This window comes from Megalobrama amblycephala, linkage group LG12, assembly GCF_018812025.1.
Source record: "Megalobrama amblycephala isolate DHTTF-2021 linkage group LG12, ASM1881202v1, whole genome shotgun sequence".
Classification (NCBI taxonomy): domain Eukaryota; kingdom Metazoa; phylum Chordata; class Actinopteri; order Cypriniformes; family Xenocyprididae; genus Megalobrama; species Megalobrama amblycephala.
Window position 1 is genome coordinate 21,440,536 of NC_063055.1, and position 20,139 is coordinate 21,460,674.

General features: G+C 35.9%; 2 protein-coding genes across 5 annotated transcripts in view; both read right to left on the minus strand.

The window, feature by feature from the left end:
• Positions 1–3,359: 3,359 nt before the first annotated feature.
• On the minus strand, positions 3,360–8,049 carry adora2aa (adenosine A2a receptor a). The gene is made up of 2 exons (XM_048209641.1): positions 7,498–8,049; positions 3,360–4,575 (listed from the first exon to the last, which is right to left on the minus strand). The coding sequence occupies exons 1-2, from the start codon at positions 7,824–7,826 to the stop codon at positions 3,591–3,593; spliced, it is 1,314 nt and encodes a 437-aa protein (XP_048065598.1). The 5' UTR covers positions 7,827–8,049; the 3' UTR covers positions 3,360–3,590.
• Positions 8,050–12,966: 4,917 nt separating this feature from the next.
• specc1la (sperm antigen with calponin homology and coiled-coil domains 1-like a) overlaps positions 12,967–20,139 on the minus strand; it is a 46,003-nt gene continuing 38,830 nt past the window's right edge. For all 4 annotated transcript variants that reach the window (XM_048209637.1, XM_048209639.1, XM_048209638.1 and 1 more), the window contains 3 exons: positions 18,167–18,283; positions 17,882–17,941; positions 12,967–14,978 (listed from right to left, as the gene is read on the minus strand). In XM_048209637.1, the coding sequence (XP_048065594.1) occupies positions 14,889–14,978; positions 17,882–17,941; positions 18,167–18,283 (267 nt within the window). In that variant the 3' untranslated portion in view covers positions 12,967–14,888. The remainder of the gene's footprint in view (positions 14,979–17,881; positions 17,942–18,166; positions 18,284–20,139) is intronic.

Sequence of the window (20,139 nt, forward strand, 5' to 3'; positions counted from 1 at the left end):
ACTTGGCCAAATAATTTACTGATTACATTAACTATTTAAATGTAAATGTAATATACCGTTTACATTAAATATTTAAGCAATATCAGACTAGCGAAGACTGCTGAATATACAATCGTTAAATATACATGTAGTTAATATTGAGCTCTTTTTTCACCTTTTTTTTTGCTCGCCAACGAAAATTGTTTAAAAAAGCCACAATGTCACGTGTCTCCGAGCAATACACAATAGCGGTGTTTTGTTCATGAATGAATCAGTGTTTGTGGATGAATTAATCGGTTGAGTGAATGATTCATTGACTCACTCATAAAGACCCACTTGTTTCCCCCTACTGGGCGTATCAATATAACCTGCAGAAAAATACTGGCTGACAAATATAAAATAAAATAATAGTCTATAAAATAAATTAAAAGTTTATAAAGTTATATAATGAGTTTTGTTCCTGCTCATATATGGTCTGGTCACTGCTGGTATTCCCTCATAACATTACTGGTTTGGTGTGACAAATTATGATTAGGCTGTAATCATATAGAACTCTGTTATCTCTGCAGTATTTATATGATGCAGGGAACTGCCTCAAATGGGTTATTTGACAACAGCCCTCAATATGCAATGGAGTAATTGTAATTTATTCGTGTGGTAGCGGAAAATGTGTCCACATTGCCGTTTCTGTGGCCCAATACTGTATGACCTGATCTATTATAGAAGAACACTATCACAAGGCAGCAAGTATTAGCGCATGGGTTGATGTGAAATCACGTTTCAGGAACATTGGCATTACAATATATTGTTGTTGCAACAGAATGATGTTCAAATCAGATTAAAAAAATCTTTTATGGAATTTTCCACAAACAGGAACAAAATAAGGCAGAAAAAGACATTTTAGTTTCTTTTCTTCAAATGGTCAGTGAAAGGAGGTGCTTAACTTACTGATTGTCATCCTAATGCAATTTTCTGTTCATTTTATATGAGTTCTGAATTCTTTGTAACCCTGTTACCAACTTTGGTACGTCTAAGCAACATTATTATGAAAAGTTGCAGTTGAGAAGGCCAAAATATTTTAAGTAGAACAGGCTTTTGATGTTTAATACTAGCTATTTTTATGCTAGGCTAAATGTGTGTTCCTTCAGTACATCTTTCGAGGTGCAAGTTAAAGGAATGAACTTTGTAAAGACAGAGTATAACTACACACTCACTTAAGTATTTTTATTATTACCAATGTTTCAGCAGACAAGCAGTCTTTGTCAAGGTATAAATGTATGTACTATAGCGACTACAGCAAAACTTTCGACTGCGTTGAACATGACAAGCTCTGGGTGGCTCTGCATGACCTCGGTGTCCCAGTTCATTTGATCAAGCTTATTAGATCACTGTACAGCAATCAGGAAGAAACTGTACGAGCACTCTAGGGTGATACAGATTGGTTCAGGATCAGCAAGGGTGTGAGACAGGGCTGTAGTTTGTCCTCATTTCTTTTCAATCTCTACACTGAGGTGATTGTGAGCGATTTAGACCTGGACTAGTCCAAAATTGGAGTGAGGATCAGGGGAAGAACCATCAACAATTTGAGATATGCGAACGATACAACCTTACTGACTGAAAGGGAAAAGGACGTGATACATTTAATTTTGAAAATCAAGAAAGAAAGTGAAAAAAATGGGGCTGCACCTTAATAGTTCACCTAGATAATTCACCCAAAAATGAAAATTCTGTCATCATTTACTCACCCTCATTTTGTTCCAAATGAGTTTCTTTCTTCTGCTGAACACAAAAGAAGATATTTTAAAGAATGTTGGTAGGTAGCCATTGACTTCCATAGTATTTTTTTTCCTACTTTGGAAAACAGTGGCTACCATCAACTGTCTGGCTACCAATATTCTTTAAAATATCTCTTTGGTGTTCAACAGAAGAAAGAAACTCATACAAGTTTGTAACAACTTGAGGGTGAGTAAATAATGACAAAATTTTCATAATTTTTGGGTGAACTATCCCTTTAATATAAATAAATCAAAGATCATGACGACAGCAGCTGTAGTGGAGAAGTTAAGTTTAAAAGAAATGACGAAGAAATTGAATCAATTCAGTTCAGAATTTCATCTTCCTTGGATCAAAAATTGACCAAGATGGAAGATCCACCCCTGAAATCAAGCATGATGGTATGAATAAGATCTGGATGAGCAAAGATATCACTCAAAGTACCAAAAGCAGATAAGTCAGAACCATCATCTTTCCAATGACATTGTATGGGTGCAAGAGTTGGATATTAAGCAAGGCCGACAGAAGGAAAATCGATGCATTCGAAATGTGGTGCTGGTGGAAACCGTTACGAATACTATGGATAGCCAGGAAAACCAATAGTACTGGATCACATAAAATCAGGCATGTCACTAGAAGCTGAAACACTACACTATGACTGACTTATTTTGGCCATGTTATGCGAGCAAACTCACAAGAGAAGTCAGTAATGTTGGGAATGGTCAGTGGAATCAGAAGAAGGGGACGGCAAAGTTGTATTGACACCAAAACGGATACAACTGAAAGTATAGATCAGGAAATTTATGTTAGATTTAATATATCTAATAGTTCTCACAAAAAAAGCATGTGATTTGTTTTCCTAATGATTTAAAAACAAAAATAACTGGACTCCATAAATGTATCCTATATGTGGAACATGCACAGTCAAAGCGAAATACTTAAAATCTTCTTCAAAGCATACAAAACACATAGACAAACAACACGGCATGAGTTGCAATGCTGCATAAATACATGTTCTAGCTTATGGAATAGAGTCTTGCTGACTAACTTTCACTAACATGTTCTTCCAGTTCCCCGTTACAAATCACTGTGGACATTTGTGCATGTAGAACTTTGGGTTCATGTTTGTGTTGCAGTGCAGATGCAGAGGTTGTGCAGTGCAGATGCTGGGTTCAGCTGTCAGCCCGTCACAAGAAAAAGCTTGTGCTCCCTGTCTCAGGGTGTGAACCATTAAGAACCATTAAGAACTAATTCCTGAATTTGATTTGAGGAAGCAAACAGGATGTCAAATTGAAATTTACATTTGTATTTATGAATTAAAATGGAAGTGCAGTTTTTGAAACATATCATCCATAAACTAAAAATTAATATATTAAATGTATATTATATATATATATATATATATATATATATATATATATATATATATATATATATATATATATATATATATATATATATAATAGACCATGCATATATATATATATAATAGACAATTCAACATCCTGTGACTGGTTCAAATTCCAACTCATGAACTGAAAAGGAGACAACTTTTAAATTCAGAAAGTTTGAAAATTAAATCTGATGAAAAGAACTGATATTCATTATTGATGCCCATTTCAGTCAGCCATGTCTTGCTCTTTAATTTTTTTTACATTTGCATTAAAATCATTACAATGTCAAACTGTACACGCTCAGTTCTGAGTTGCTACTGGGTCCACATCAATGTCAAGTCCTTAAAGAAGCAAAAATACACTTTGTTCTTCATATTTTAGCCCATCGTTCTTTTGGAGCAGCAAATAAATAATTTGAATCCATCATTCAGAGAGCATTATTTATCAGGAAACCTCCGTGAGTTCAATACAGTTGGCTGTATGTAGGTACAGGGCTGATTTAATGTGAAGTGGTGAGGACAGATCCTTCCCATCCGTAACGTCAAATACAGCATGCTTCCTGCACACAATGCGCTCATTATTCCCAGTGAGCGGCGACTCTGGATGCTTCAGTGCCGGATGTCTGTGGGAATTAGTGAGTTCTATAGGCTGGTTGTCTAATATGGAGTTTTCCGTGGCAACAGGTCTGTGCGCGTGACCGGGTTCGGCACTTTCGCAGCTGCTGGTGGTGCTGCTCTGCTCGGTGTAGAGGTCTCGCACCAGGCCGTTGACTTTAATCCGAAGTGAGTCTGCCACGCTCGTTCGGGTTGAGGTTCGGGTGCTCCCGTTACAAGACAGAGGCTCCCGTCTGCCCAAGATGTGATAGCGTACTATCTTTCGGAAGGTGTATCTAAACTCACGTATGCGGTAGGCGTAGATGAAAGGGTTCACAACCGAATTTGCATGCGAAAGGATTATAGCCAGGTACATGATAAGAACAGGTGGACGTTCACAGTTCGGACAAAACAGAGTGAAACAGTTGATGATGTGCAGTGGCAACCAGCACACAGCGAACAGGCCAACGATAATGGCCAGAGACTTGGCGGCATGGACCTCTTTCTGCAGGGTGGAGCGGGACTTGAGCTCGCATGGCACGGCCTTGGACTCGATGCATTTTAGTTGGTGGCGTGCAGCCATGAAGATCCGCAGGTAAATGGCCAGCATGAGGAGCAAAGGCAGCAGCACACAGGCGAAGAAGTTGAAGTAGACCATGTAGTCCATGACCACCACCTTCTCGAACATACACTCCATCATGCCGGGCGGGCAGGTGCCGTTCTCTGAGCGGGCTTTGTGCCAGCCTAGCATGGGCGTTAGACCGATGATAACCGACAGAACCCAGCAGATCGCTATGATGCCTTTGGCACGCTGCCCGGTTACTAGGCTGTTGTATCTAGAAGAGAGAGAAAATCATGTTTTTCAAATTCCCAAGCCATAAATGTTTGTTCCAGATTGTCTAGACTGCACATCTAAAAGGTTCAAAGTACTAACAAAAGTAAGCAAATGACAGCATGGCTGTAAACCTAGACACCTCTTAAAAACTGTTTACATCATGCTGGAATTATGGGTCCCACTTTATGTTACGTGGCATTAACTACTGTGTACTTACATAAAAAAAATAAGTACAATGTACTTATTGTGTTCATATTGTATTGCAAAACACTTTTGCTGATAGTGAGGTGGGATAGGGGTGAGGTTAGGGACAGGTTTGGTGGTATGGGTAGGTTTAAGGGTAGGTTAAGGGATGGGTCAACATTGTAATTATAAATGTAATTACAGAAATTATATACAGATGTAATTACATGCAGGCATATTTTAAAAATAAGTACAATGTAAAAACAGGTATGTACACAATAAGTACATAGTAGTTAAGGAACCATGGAATAAAGGGGGACCAAATTATGTAATTATGAGCTTCCCAAGAGTAACAACCTTTTGAGTCTTTCTCAAACTTTATATCCCATAATTATGACTTTTCAGTTCTGAGTGTATATCTTACAATTGCGACTAGTTCTCATAATAGCGATTTTTTTAATCTCTCACAATTCTGACTTCATATCTCACAATTGCATCTTCATCTTGCAATGTAACTTTCTATATTCTGACTTTATATCACACAACTACAAGATTTTTAGTAATTGCGATTGGTTTTCAATTTCTCAATTTTTTTTCTCATAATTGAGACATGCCTCACAATCATGACTTTATTATCTCAATTGTGACTTCATTTCTCACAATGTAACTATTTCTATATTCTGACTTTATCTCACAGTTGTGATTTTATTTCTCATAATTATGCCTAGCTCTCATAATTGCAACTTATCTCACAGTGTAACTCTATTTCTTATTTTAAACTTTATCTCATAATTACATTTTAAAAAAAAATTATTTTAAGTCTGAAACTTCCAAGAATTCCAAACAGTATCTACACATATTTCTTATTTTTTATTTTATTATAGCCAGTGTTACCTAGTTTGCATTTTGCAAAAGAATACATTTGTGAATGTAGAGATTAAGACTTTTTTCTGTCATCAAAAGCAAAATCACACAGATACATTTATATAATAGAAATTTATATTAATATAGCTCAAAATAGAATCTCGTAATTATGGCATTTCCAACACAACGTGAAAAAGAGAATAAGAACAACCTTGAAGCTAACACAGTGCTAATGATCCTAGCATCCATTCACAGTATTTCCAGCAAACTATCCCATTGGAGCAATTAAGAAGAAAGAATGTGCTCAGAAATGTCAGTGTTTGGAACAGAAATCTATTTTCAGAGTCTTTTTTGGGCCAGTGTGGGAGAACAGCTGAGTTCCTTGGCCTCTATTTGTCTCATTCTCCAGATGTGGAAGTTCAGTGAGCCACACAGAGAAAACATCCCCGTCCCCCATCCAAAACCTGCTGACAGGACGTGGACATGCACGCGGTCTATCACACATCTCATTAAATACAGCAGAACTGACCATTCCAAAACAGAATGAGACACTATTATCCCAACATTTCATAAATCTCCATTAGCATGTTAGCTGTTCATTTTGAATAGTGCTAATTGGCTCATTATGAAGTATAAAGGGTTGGGAAAAAAATGACTTCTGATAAAAGACTGACTGACAAAAAACAGAAGTGGATACTTGCTGAGGAAATCTGTACAAACTATTAGCAAAAACATTCCAAAGTAAATCAGATTTACGAGAGGTTATGCTTAAGGACAGCCTTAAAATCAAGAGTTCAGACTTCAGACTTTGCTATGTTCTTAAATCATATTCACCCAAAAATAGCCAAGAATCTGATATTTGTTGGAAAGACACAATGTGTCCTATTACTGGAACCCTAAGGTTATTTCATATTAGTCATTTTGGCTTGTTTTAGGGTATGGCTTGCCCGACAAATGGGAACAGTGCCACGTGTGTTCATTTCCTGCAAAGACCATCTTAAACCAGCATGAATCTCCATACTGGTCCAGGCTGGATTCCCTGCTGAAAAAAACATCTTAACAGGCCAGTCTAAGTTGGTTTGCTGGACTTAGGTGGTCCCCCTGCCTGGTCAGGCTGGTTTTAGAGAGGTTTTGTTCAATATTTCGTTACCTTTTGGAACTTGGAAGGGTTCAGTTTGAGCAGATGTTTTCTACCATCATCAGAGCTCGTCAGAGCTCATTTCCCCAGTACATTCAGCATCTGGATCATATTCGCGATCTTAACCATATTCTTTTTCAGCGTCTTCAAAAACAATATTTTGATCGCTGACAGCGTCTTCACCAGATTCACCATCAAGTGACAGTGACATTAATATTTGATTGCGTTCAGTACTTGCTCTGCAGTAAATCGCTGAGCCATTTTGAGTTTTGCTGATTCTTTTGTTTTATGCCTGCCTACGCATTATGAGTGAAACTCATCAGAGATTCAATTATTGTTGAGCAGAAAACAAATATTCTAACACTATTACATACCTCGGGTCGCTAGTGACCCTATACATTTTTACAAAAAATTCACTAGAAAACAGACATTCTTTCATAATTTTTTTTCTTGTTATATTGTTGATAATGAATATATTGAGGAATACTAATAAGGTTGATGTCTAACTTTAAAAAGTGAATAACTGATGAAAAAGTAACGAATGATGTCCTGGGTCGATAAAGACCTGAGATATGCGTCTTGGTGGGGACTTTACCATTCAAAACGCATGCTGGTTGGTAGATAACTGGTAGAAAATGTAATAATAAACAGATCTAGCTGACAATACGAATAAAAAAAATCAACAAGTATGTTAAATGTACAAACATGAACGTTCTGAAAGCAACATCCTTAACTCACCTTAGTGGGATCTTGATGGCAATGTAGCGGTCAATGGCAATGGCCAGAAGACTAAATATGGAGCTCTGGGTCAGCACCAGGACGAAGCAGGCAATGAACAGACAACCATAGAAATTGGCACAGAAACCAGTGCTGATCACGATTGAGAAGGGGATGGCCAGCACACCCACTGCAATGTCCGCCACGGCCAGCGAAACAACAAAGAAGTTGGTGATGCTCTGGAGGTTGCTGTTGAGGACCACTGCCCAGCAGACCAACACGTTGCCCAGGATCGAGAGCAGGGCAATCAGCAGCTCCAGAATCATGTACAACAAGACATTGTTCTTCATGGTGAGGTTGCTGGGGAGAAAGGACGTTGCCTCACCTCAATGTCCATAGCTGCAGCTCAAGGAAACAGCCAACTCACCAAGGCCTAGTGTCAAGCCTTACCAGAAGACTGAGAAGAATAACTGAATGTTGCGTCCTTAAAAACGTTCCAGACTGTTGAATCGCTAATTAAAAATGAGCAATAAAAACTTTATAAACATAAGAATTTCACTTCAGCTCTTTAAAAAAATTGGGCATGAAATAAATAAAACTAATAAAAAATCTGTTTAAAATCCATTATGATCCCATGTAATGATGTTAGACGTGATGGTCCAGTTCTCGTTCCACGTGTTGCTTACCCTTCTTTCTATTACATTTAGTATTCAACTGCATTCCCTGGAGAAAGAAGAAATGAAATGATGTCATCAACAGGCAAACAAGGCTCTGAAGAGAAGGACTGGACAAAAAAGTAAGAATTTTAGACTTGTAATTACAATGATAATTGATAAATGCTTCATGCTCTATAAAATATTGCTAATTGTGATGCATTTTATCATATGATTTATGACAATAAGATTGATATATGATCTGACAAAAAAGAGATCGGTCAATCATTTTAACACGTTATTGTTGACATTGACAACAATATGTTTTTTTTATATAAAAAATACAGTGTAAAGCAGCAGCACATTGTGTAATTAAGATTAGTTTATCCCTTTTCCTAAAGCCTAACAATGAAATTCTGACACTTCATCAGGATTAACAAATAACAGAAGACTTATTGAGCTTTTCCAGAGTCAAAGCCCTTTCTTGTAAATACAAAAGGCAAGCTAACACCTTGCAAGATTAAGAAACATAGAACAAAAGAATCGTGAAGTGGATTTTTTTTTTTATCTTTGACTTTACATTTACCAGACACTCCAGTAGTGATAGCCAGAAGCTCTTTTCTTTGTTTTAATGTTTATGGGAAGTCACTCTGCAGCGCTTAACTGAGAGTCTGAGCTATTTACCCCGAAGTGTTCCTACACTGCCGCAGAAATGCTCCATGAGGTTATTCACCTCTGAAAGACATGAGAAAACAGCTGCTCTGCTAAATTTACTGCTGTTTTCAAATATGCATTACAAAAATTTAAAATGTAAATATAATATTTAAAAAAAAAAAAAAGCATTTATATATATATGCGGTACAATATCTTTTTAGAGGGAATACTAATGGTCCTCAATGGGGTTTTTTTTTTTTCAGAAGAGAAAGAATTTTTTTTACATTTTGTGAACTTTTAGGAATTCACTAGCATATAGACAACCTCAATGGACTAATATTTGCAATGCAATGCAATTAATCTCATGACATGCTGAATCACAGCTTCATTTCTTAAAACAAGATTCTGCCTGGAAAAAAGAACAAAAATGAAAAGAATGTGAATAGGTGACTGTCGTAGACAAGAACTGAAAGTGGGGGAGGTGAAAATGATTGTAACAGGTGAGAAAACACTCAACAAGAAGATCCTGACGCCCAACCTCACAGCCATTGATATGGATCTGTGAGAGTTTAGTGGCTGACAATGGGACAACAGAGAAGTGGGTCTCCATAACACCGAAATGAACCCTTTGATCAGTTTCCCAAAGAAGTCCTCTGGATTCAGTGCTTTGTGTTTACGATAAGACAGTGTTTAAGCTATACTAGACGGATTGTGGACCTCAACCTGTGCCAACACCAGACTCAACAGTGGACCCTTGTGGATGGATGATGGAAAAGTCTCCATCCATCCATCATTGAACAGTCACAAACTATATCTGGTTCAGAATCCAATTCATTCCTACCTAAACCAAATCCAAAATATCAGGGTTTGATAGCAAACCAATTCAAACATTTCAGATGAAACAGCAGGACTGGCTCAGAACAAACAGATGTACTTCAGCTGTGTGTGAATGTAGGTTTTATAGCTGTTTTACTTTCCTTTTACCTCAGCTGATTGATAGGATCATAAAATGAAAAATGATCATAAAATGCTCCATTTCTCAGTTGAAAATCTGTTTCGATTCTTACATTCAATGATTTATTTGCCGTTATGAAGTTAAAGGAAAAATGTGGGTCAAGTTAGATATATAAATTATGCTCCAATACAGCAAAAAACATGCTAAAATCACAACACTAACCCTTAAAGAAAAGCTTCCAGTTCTCCAGCATCAACAAATAAACCATTTATGGCAGATCAGTTGAAGCAAAATGTAAATTTCATGTTAATCTGGATCCATTTGACAAAACCACTGCAATGTTCCTTAAAATATATATATGTCCCAAGAGATACCAGTAGTTTATATTAAAAAATGTTAAAACTATATTATATTAAACATGGGGTGTGCATGTGTGTAATATATATATATATATATATATAAATATATATATATATATATATATATATATATACACATAAACCCCATGTTTAATATAATATAGTTTTAACATTTTTTAATATAAACTACTGGTATCTCTTGGGATGTTATTTTACCAATCAGTGATCAAATAGTGACTAGTATTTTTTTATTTATTATTATTTTATTTTTAATTTATTTTCTGGTAGCCACTATCCCAATTGTTACGGGTAACAAACTGTAATTGTCATACAAGATCTTATAGATTTTAACTATTAACTTCTGACTCATATGACTATGTATTAAAATATTTAATTAATTACTTATTTTGTAGTAATTAGAAACTATACAATAGTTATAGCATCTATTCCAGGTTTACTAGTGTTTATTTATTAGATAATAATACCTATTTATGAGACACCAGTATTCAGCATCTATACCAGTTGATATTGGTAACATACAAGAAACACACAATGCATAAAATAACAACAGAGTGATGAATCAACACAAAATTGTAGTTAAAGTTAACACTTCGGTGTGGGAAACTGTGGGTGTTAATTTTTGGACTGTTTTTCTGTGTACTTTATAGTTCAAATGATACTAGTAACAACTGGAATAAACAGAAGTCTATACACTGTAACAAATATTTTTCAAAGTGGTAAATAAAACAAAGATTCCTGGAGTACATTGTACAAGAAAATAGTATTTCAGTTTTTTCTGCTTCAAAATTTCACATTTAATAAATGTATTACTTGTCATTTCCTTGTAATTGTTTATTTACTAGCAAATTCTCATTGAAAATTGTTTATCAATTTTTTTTAAAGTGTAAAACAGGTATGTCTAAACTAGAATATGCACCTACTAGTAAATCTGGAATAGATACGAGTAACTAGTGACTAAACAAATGAAGCAGTGGTATGTAATAATGAATGGCAGAGGCTTATTTAATGTATATTAGTCACTGTTGAAATAAATAGTAACAAGCATCCAATTAAAAGTTAGTGGTGAAATTAAAAAAAGATGCCAATTCCTAGTGGAATACTTGGTAGCAAAAATTAAAAACACTAGTTTAAACAGTATGTACTACCAACAGAATACATAGGCTAATGGTTCATTTTAAGGAATACATGCTAAACCGGCTTGCCATACACTGCAGTTTCATTTACACTGCCAATTTGCGCTGAAACGCAAATCGGTTGTATATTAATTGTTTCAGTGAATTAGTTGGACAAGCTGTTTTCCATAGTTATTTGTAAATAACAGAGTTGGAATTGGGGTTGTTCCCGCTTTTTTGTTTTGAGGCTATAATACTTTGACGGCAGAACAGAACAGTATATAGCCTACCATTATTTATTTTTAACTATTAGAAACAATTTCACTTGAACGATTCACTTCAGTATTAAAAACGCAGTCAAGCTGTGCACGAATTCAAACATATGTACACAAATTCGATTCATTCGAGACTCCGCGGGCTCTAAACTTATTAGTTAACGTTAGTTATTGGTTTCAACTTACCATCAGGGCTGATAACTCCTGGAATGACTGAATAAGAAAAATAAAACAAAACACCCCATAAACAAAGACAAAAAGGCAAGCCCTCTGAAAAATGAGAAAAGCTAAAAACTTGGGAGTCCTCAATGGTTCATGATTCGTTAATTATTCAGTCTGCGCGTTCTGGCGTCAGCTGTGTGATCCGGTACAGTCGGAGTCGCGCGTCCTCATATCAGCACTGAGAGATGACAGACTATAGGAACCCTATGAGAGCCTGTGCTTGACCAATCCGGAGCCGGAGGCCTTTCCACACTGCTCGAGTGTTTAGATACTGATACCGCTCCTTCCTGCGATCAAGTATCAGTGAAACAACTGAACTGCGAGTGCCAGGTCTCTGGTGAGATTGAACAAAGGAAACTTAAAAGGCAGAAGTACAGTATTCAAATTGGTTGTTATTTTGTATTGACCATTTAATAGGTTTTATTGAGATTTGTCAATAATTTAAAGGGAAATATTTCTTTCAATAATAAAAAAAATATATATATATATATATATATATATATATATATATATATATATATATATATATATATATATATATATATAAACAGTTTCTCTGAGACTTTAAATTGCGTAAGACTCGCATAATTTCATATTAGTCCACTTAAATTATGGCAAAAATGTAATTTTGTTCTCTTTGAGAAGCAAGTCCCACAGTTAATCCAGACATATTTAGGTCAATCTGGGTTTCATTCACACATGTGACTGAAAAAAAATCAACTGTGGCAGACAATAGGGATCTGTGCAGGAAAGCAGGCCAATTATTTGGTCTCATTCAGGACAAAATGCAACCTTTTTCCCTATGTAATGACTGACGTCATATCTAATCTTAGAAATGCACTAATCATGCTGCACAACACCCATCCTTTATAACAATAAAGAGAAAACCCTAAAAAACACAAACACCCATCGTCTGCTCAGATCCCAGATCTTTTGCTGGTTTGTAAATGACCTGTTAAATGTGTTTAAGAGAAAGATTAGAAAAGCCTTCCAGTCAAACGGGAGGGCAACAACAAAGCATTACAATGTTACTTGAATTACCAGTCCGGAAAGGAAATATTGTTGTTATTTCAGTTGTTCACCTAGATTCATAAAGACTAATTAATCAATCTGTGAAAAATGCCAAAAAGGGATTTCTCTATACAGAACCTCAGAATTAAAAATCTAGATAAAAGCCAAATTAACAAAACTGCAAAGAAAACCGTAACTAAATCATAAACATATACACACCACCACCGATTCATTTAGAAGAAACAGCATACTGATTGCTCTTCACATTTATTTATAAAAAAGGAAAACATTTACCCATTTTTATTAAGATAATGCTCTCATTATGATAAAAAACCTAAACAAATGGAAGCAAAATAGCATTCAAGAACAGAAAATTTACTGGCGTAAAGTAACAATCTAAAAGGCAACAGAGCTGAAGAAGCCTTCTGCTGTATTACATTCATATTAATGTGATGAAAGCTGGACGAAGCACATCAAACAGACGCATAGTGAATGCAGGTCCATCTCAACGTGCCTCTATTTAGAAATCAAGCTGATATGAGGCTCCTGAACAAAACATTTGGTCAGGTTCAAACAAAGATCAATCTGTCATGAATAGGTGATGATGGTCCAAAGGTAAAGTGCAGTAACTTATACTGTTAAAACCAAAGACGCACATAATGAAAAAATGTAGCTTGGAATTAATCTCTAGTCTTTCTCCGTATTTCTGCTTAGTTACACTCACTGGAATTTGAATAGGTATTATTTCAACCAATTTGAAATGCTCCTCAGGAACGGAAAAATTAAATACTCTATTAAAAGAATCAAAGCGTTTAGAAGACATTAGAGACATACCTCAAATTTTTTTTAATGCACACATGGAAAATTCCTGTTATCATTATTGTTTTTATTTTAATGTCTTGTATTACCGTTAAAGTGTTATTAGCAGACAGGTGGGAAACGTCAAAGTCTTTCATACTCATGAAAAGAGAGCGATGCCTGAATTCAGCACAGCTGGAAAACAGGATATATGTGACAATTATGATTTTTCTCACTCACTCAGGCAGAAAATCTCCATATATCAATTCTATTCATCCATATTAATGCACTGGAATGTAGCTTCATTTACAACTTCAATTAGTGCACGCAAGATGATTTTTGTGCTTCGCAAACTATAAAATGTGCAGGTATTGGTGTGCATAACATATTATGAATCACATATGATTATTCGTTATGATAAATATCGATAAGACTTTCTTATCCTGAGAAAGAACATACCATTTGATTAGTACTGAAGGAAGTTAGCTTAACTGCATCACAAACAAAAAGACATTGTGACATATTTCATTTTTGGTATACTATTTCAGACTAATACACTGGACAGTACATGCACATGTGCTGCAAATCTGTTATAGTGTTTCCTACAGTATCTTACTGTTGGTGAGCAGCACTAATGTCATATGAAATGGCTCAACAGGTTACATAAGCTTATTGCTGTCCTCCCTATTTAATATGTAGTATTTCAAGCCAAGATCTGTCACAGTTGTAACATAAAGACGCCCACGATGAGCTTTCAAAACAATCCTGTAAAAAGTTAAACCACTGACTGTGCTATAGTGAATAACTCCTATTAGTGTACAATTTTCCTCTACTGAAGTGCTTCTCCAATGAAGTGTTTCAGTTAGGCACTGCTTTGTCTCGCTCTTTTACAACAAGTTAAATCGTTGCATGTTGTGAATTAAGGTGAAGAACTTGCTCCAAATGCCTGTCTGGACGCAAGAACTCGAGGTGGCGAAAGGCACGGGGTTGTAAGCGGGTCCACGCTGTTTCTCAAGACTGATTTCAAATCCACAGGCTCAAATCATCCACACCAAGAATTAGTAACAAGTTGTGAAGTCTGTAGTGTGTTAGGGTCTCCTGACAGTGAGTTGAAGCATTATTGCCAAGGAAAACTGATTCTGCATTAGCAGCTGAGTTCCACTGTAGAGGATTTCCTTGATATAATTAACGCATCATGTCATATCAGCATACGCTAATGGAATTGCCCTTGTGATCGGTGAAATATGACTTTGTGCTAGGGTTAGGCCTGGATGATACGGTGGGGTGTTGCACGCAGGTTAATTGCTGGAAATCTGTTGTATTGGTGTGACAATTTATAAAAGGACATGTACTCAGGTCTCAAAATACTTGTAGATAGCAGTGACGTAAGTCATAACACTCTGCCAGTCCGGTCTTTCTGTATGGACCATGTCATTGATGTCCTAAAAGAGAAAGAGAAAGAGAGAATGTGATTAAAAATGAGTGTATTTAAGAAAAGGCACATTATCTCACTTATTTCATCTTTTCAGCAGGAAGATATCAGTAAAATTCCATGAAGTTTCCATGACATTTATGATTTCATAAAAAAAATAAAAATAAATTCAACTCTCAGAGATAAAAACAGTAATATTATGAACTACTATTACAAGTGAAAATATTGGTTTTCTATTTTAATATATTTTAAAATGTACTTTATTCCTGTGACGGCAAAGCTGAATTTTAAGCATCATTACTCTGGTCTTCAGTGTCACACGATCCTTCAGAAATAATTCTAATATGCCGATTATAAAAATGATCAGAGTTGAAAACGTAATACTTTACAAAAAAGTTCCATTAGTTAATGGTAAATAATGCATTAACTAACATTAACTAACACTGAGCAGTGCATTTCTTACAGGATTTATTAAGATTTATTAACGCTGGATTAATAAAAATACAATCAATTGGTCATTGTTGGTTCATGTTAGCTCTGGTCCATATAATAATATTAACATGTGGGTGCTTCTCAATTCTTATTTGTGCATCCTCGTTTCCTTTCCTTCCTTCCTTTCCTCGCGTCTTAGCTCCACGCCTTCAGGATGCGATGGAAGGATGCAAGGAAAAGGCTCGAGGATGAAATGATATATCCTCGCTCCCTTTAGCGTCATCAACTGCGCTCGAGGGATCTGCCCTAGGGTTGGGCGATGTCCCCTAAATTGGCAGTTGACGATGTTTACAGTAAAACATCGTGATGGACGATGATATCGTCGGGGGGTGTATTTTAATTTTTCGTTATTATATAATTATTACTCATTATTACTTTATTACTTTATTTATCCCTTTGACACGTACGATCACACCGGTGTGATTAGAACGTTCAGTGCAGTGCATCACGTGATCAATTGCCAAATTCAAATGTGCGTGTGCGCTTTGGCTGGCGCTAAACCAGAGATGGACGCACGCAGCACTTTTCATATATCACAAATATGCAGTGTTTTCAACCACATAATGTTTATTTTAGGTTTTGGATGTTTAAATACATATAAGATGTTGTGAATCCAACAGAACCTGCGGCACAAACTAACATGGCGACGCCCATAACGTGTATAGCTCAACTAACGCAAGAAAGTTGTTTAAACAGCAAAACACATCCACTTTCACATATTTGACAATCGGAATATCAGATATTTCATGTTACAGTTAACAAATTAGTGAATATTTTGAATAAAAAAGGAAAACTGAAATAAAAGCAGATCATCAGTCATACAGCGCTGCGGTGTGTGACATGACAAGCAATGACGCGTCACCATGGAAACAATAAAGTGATACGTTCTAAATAACGGTCGCCTTGAAAAACTCACGCTGGGGGGGTCAACCAGAATATTTTAAACTTACGTGCGAAAGGGTTATTTTATTTCCCAACTAATGACTCATCCAGGCTTTCCAATAGGTTGCACGTGAGGGGAATAAAAGGGGCGGAGCGGGGCAGGGGCGTGGCATCACGATGGTGTCTCTCCATCGTGATGTCGGTCAGCCATCACGATGGACGATGGTGTGACGAGAAAGACTTCCGCAAAGGATGCACCTGTGTATCCTCGCTCATCACTCCTCGGGAAGCCTCCTCACTCCTCGATCCTCACCTCCTCGTGATGCAATTAGAGAATTGAGATGTCCTTCAAAATGGCTGAGCTTGATCGGTTTCCGGGTCATAGGATAGAGGACGGAGGAGCGAGGAAACGAGGAGGGATATTGAGAAGCACCCATACTGTACAACTTTTGATTTTAAAGGTGCAGTGTGTAAATTTTAGCGACATCTAGTGGTGAGATTGCGAATTGCAATATAGAGAAGCTACGGTGGCCAACACAGGACAAAGATGTGTCATCTGAGACAGCAGAGAGTAGCTAGTTAAGTAGAGCAGTTTGTCCACTTAGGACTACTGTAGAAACATGCCGGCACAAACAGGCGACTTAACATGTAAGGGAACCTGCGGTGTATGAGATAGAAATGGTTCATTCTAAGGTAAAAAAAAAAAACAGTTCATTATGTAAGGTCTTTATACATCAATGAAAACATAGTTATGTATATTATATTGCATTTCTGTCAATAGATCCACCTAAAATTTACACATTGCACCTTTAACAATGCATTAGTAAATGTTAAAATTAACGTAAGATTAACAAAGATGAATAAATGCTTTAGAAGTATTTTACACTTGTATTTCATATTAACTAATGTAGTTATCTAATGTTAACAAATGAAACCTTATTGTAAAGTATTACCTTGAAAACCCTTTCTATATTTTTGTGAAAACTATTATTCACTTTTTTTCTAATAATTTTAAAAGAACAGCGTTTATTAGACATTATAAATGTCTTTACTGTCAGTTTTAACCAATTGCATGTCCTTGCTGAATAAAAATATTTTTCTTTAAAAAAAACCTTTTGAACAGTAGTCTATGTTCAGTATATAAATTTGTATGACTTCTCCATGATTTAAAAAATTTGATTCATTTCTAGGACTTGCTTTAAGAGCTTCAATGCTGCTTTCAGTATGTGCATGCTGAATATATTGTTTAAGCAGTTTCCAATAAGGAAACAATTCCATATTGTGTGCTATAAGTAAACAGCGCTGGATGATAATTAAGTGTTTCCAGCTTTTCACCTGCTGTCAGCTTACAGGATGGGAGTGGATGACAGAAATGATGATTAATAGAGTGCCTTAGATCTGCATTAGGTCTTTGTGCACGTTGCTCCATTGCAAACTCTGACTACTGAACATGCCCATTTGTGTGCAAACTACAGACTTACTTGATCAGCTGGCCTGAATGAGCTGTTGTAATAAAGCTAAAGCAAAATACCTACTTACCAGAGTGGACTTGATGCCCACACTTTCTGCTGCTTGGAAGGCCAGGGTGAAATTTCGTCTCTGAAAACAAATAAGTAGTTGTGAGATTAACAACAAATAAAAAAACCAAGATTAACCTAAAAAATAACAAAGATCTGTTCTCAAATGCTCGAAAAATCTTGGTTTAATATTTGTTATTTTAAAGTGTGTTTTAACTGTCCAAATACTAGGGACACTGAATATGTATTATTCTCCCATTAGTGTCATTAGGCATAGTCATGATGCAGAACTCAGTAGTGGACTTGCCTTGTCCTGACTGTTGAGCTCTTGATAGGGAATATGAGCAGGCAGATATGTGTGAAGGACAGCGCAGAAGGCCAGTCCATCATTCCAGCTGCTGCTGAAGTTGGTAATGTCAATGTTCTGTGGAACAAAAAAAAACGTCATATAAGCCCCTGGACTTAACCCTAACTAAAAATGTGGGATTATGACATTTAAGATGCAGTACATTTAAAACCAGATTATAGAGGGTTTTAATATGATATGCCAGGTTAAAGCCATAAAATGCAAGCAATTCAGTGGCACACATTCAATGGAACATTTCCCCACATTGCAGTTTTCTCATCTTCCTGTGGTGTGAAGCAGATTTCCTGTTTCTCCCACATCCTCATTTGTGCTCTAAAGAGCAAAATAACAAGTTTCAAAACCATTTCTACAAATGTTTTCACCTGTAATGTGTGGCAGAAGAGCAGAGAGCCTTCAGCCTCTCTAGCTCATCTATTCACATTTGAACTGCAAGAACAACTGCTGAAGCATCAAGAACATTTCATGCAAAATTACTTATGCACAACTTGTCTAGGGATAACTAGGGAGTTCTGAAAGGAATAAAACAGCTAGATTATTTTATGTTTATATCTAATACAAAAGCATAATGCCATTCCTCTTCCGTTCCACTTTGATAATCATCAGGTTTCATCAGTTGTGATCACAACTCGTAGTTTCTCATGTGGGTAAAGTCTTGGTGGTTAACGTTGACTAACACAACCAGAAAAACATCTAAAAAAACTCATGTTTTCTCTACTTCTCTAAAATATATGAAAACAAGTGAGGTAACTGTAAGCTTTATTTGTTTATGATGTACTCACTTTTCAAACTTAGTAATGTGTAGTAGGAAACTACTAAAGACAATGAAATTTAAAAGTGAAGAAAAAAAAAAAAAAACATCTGTTCACAAACCAAAAAAATATTTATTGAAGATGTTGCAGAATAAAAATGTACTCGTTTAAAAATAAAAATGTCCAGATGATGCACATTCAACGAGTTTGTTCTCAGAAGTGCTGCTGACGACCTTGTTTTGCGTCAAGTGCCATTTAAAATGCCAGAGAAATCCAGCGGACTTCCTGGTGAGGATCTTGATAAACAGTGACTATGACAACCACACAAGCTTTTGTGGAAGAGAAAGACCTAGTTTAAGTAGGAAACAGCATTTCACTGAAATCTGACAAGAGGAAAAAAAAAAGGAAAAAAAAAGTATATAACGGATGAGAGACAGACCAGCATTAGGGCTATTATTCTGTGGACGAAGAAGACATCTGAGATTTGGCAACTAAGGATGATCATGATTAACTGGTTAACCAGTAGTAAGAATTTTGACCGATTAATACTATCAGTTTAAAATGCATTTCTTCGAAATATTGTTAAACGTTTGCTGCATGGTTAAAAAATATGCTACATATAAAACTGCATTTTTGAGAGAGAGAGAAAAAAAAAAGTCACATAAGTCACATATGAGGCTCATTTTATTATTACATTCAGAAATAATGCAAAATTATATGTAAATAAAACATATACAAACATTATAAACATAGCTATAGCCTATTTTAGTTCCCCTCACTCCACAACAAATACTTTCAATTTAACGGTATACAAAACAGAACAAGAATGAAAATTAGAACAAGCCAAAACATATTTATTTATAGCAAAACTGAAACAGAAACTGGTGTAGCGTTTTATGTTCGGTTGACTATTTCGATGTCAAGTTAGCAATGCTAGAACTGTATGTTGGGTGTGCGCCTGCACGATTTTTCCTTATAACAGTGGAAACAATTTAAAATACTTTGTCATTTATGGTCATACAGAGAAGAGTAAGACATCATTTGAGACTTTGTAAAATAAAGAAAACAAACAGGATGCCTTTTTCTGTCATCTCGGTTTCCTTGCTGTGAATGTCACAAAAATGAACCTAAACTCTACTATTTGTCATGTTTTTTTTTTCTTTC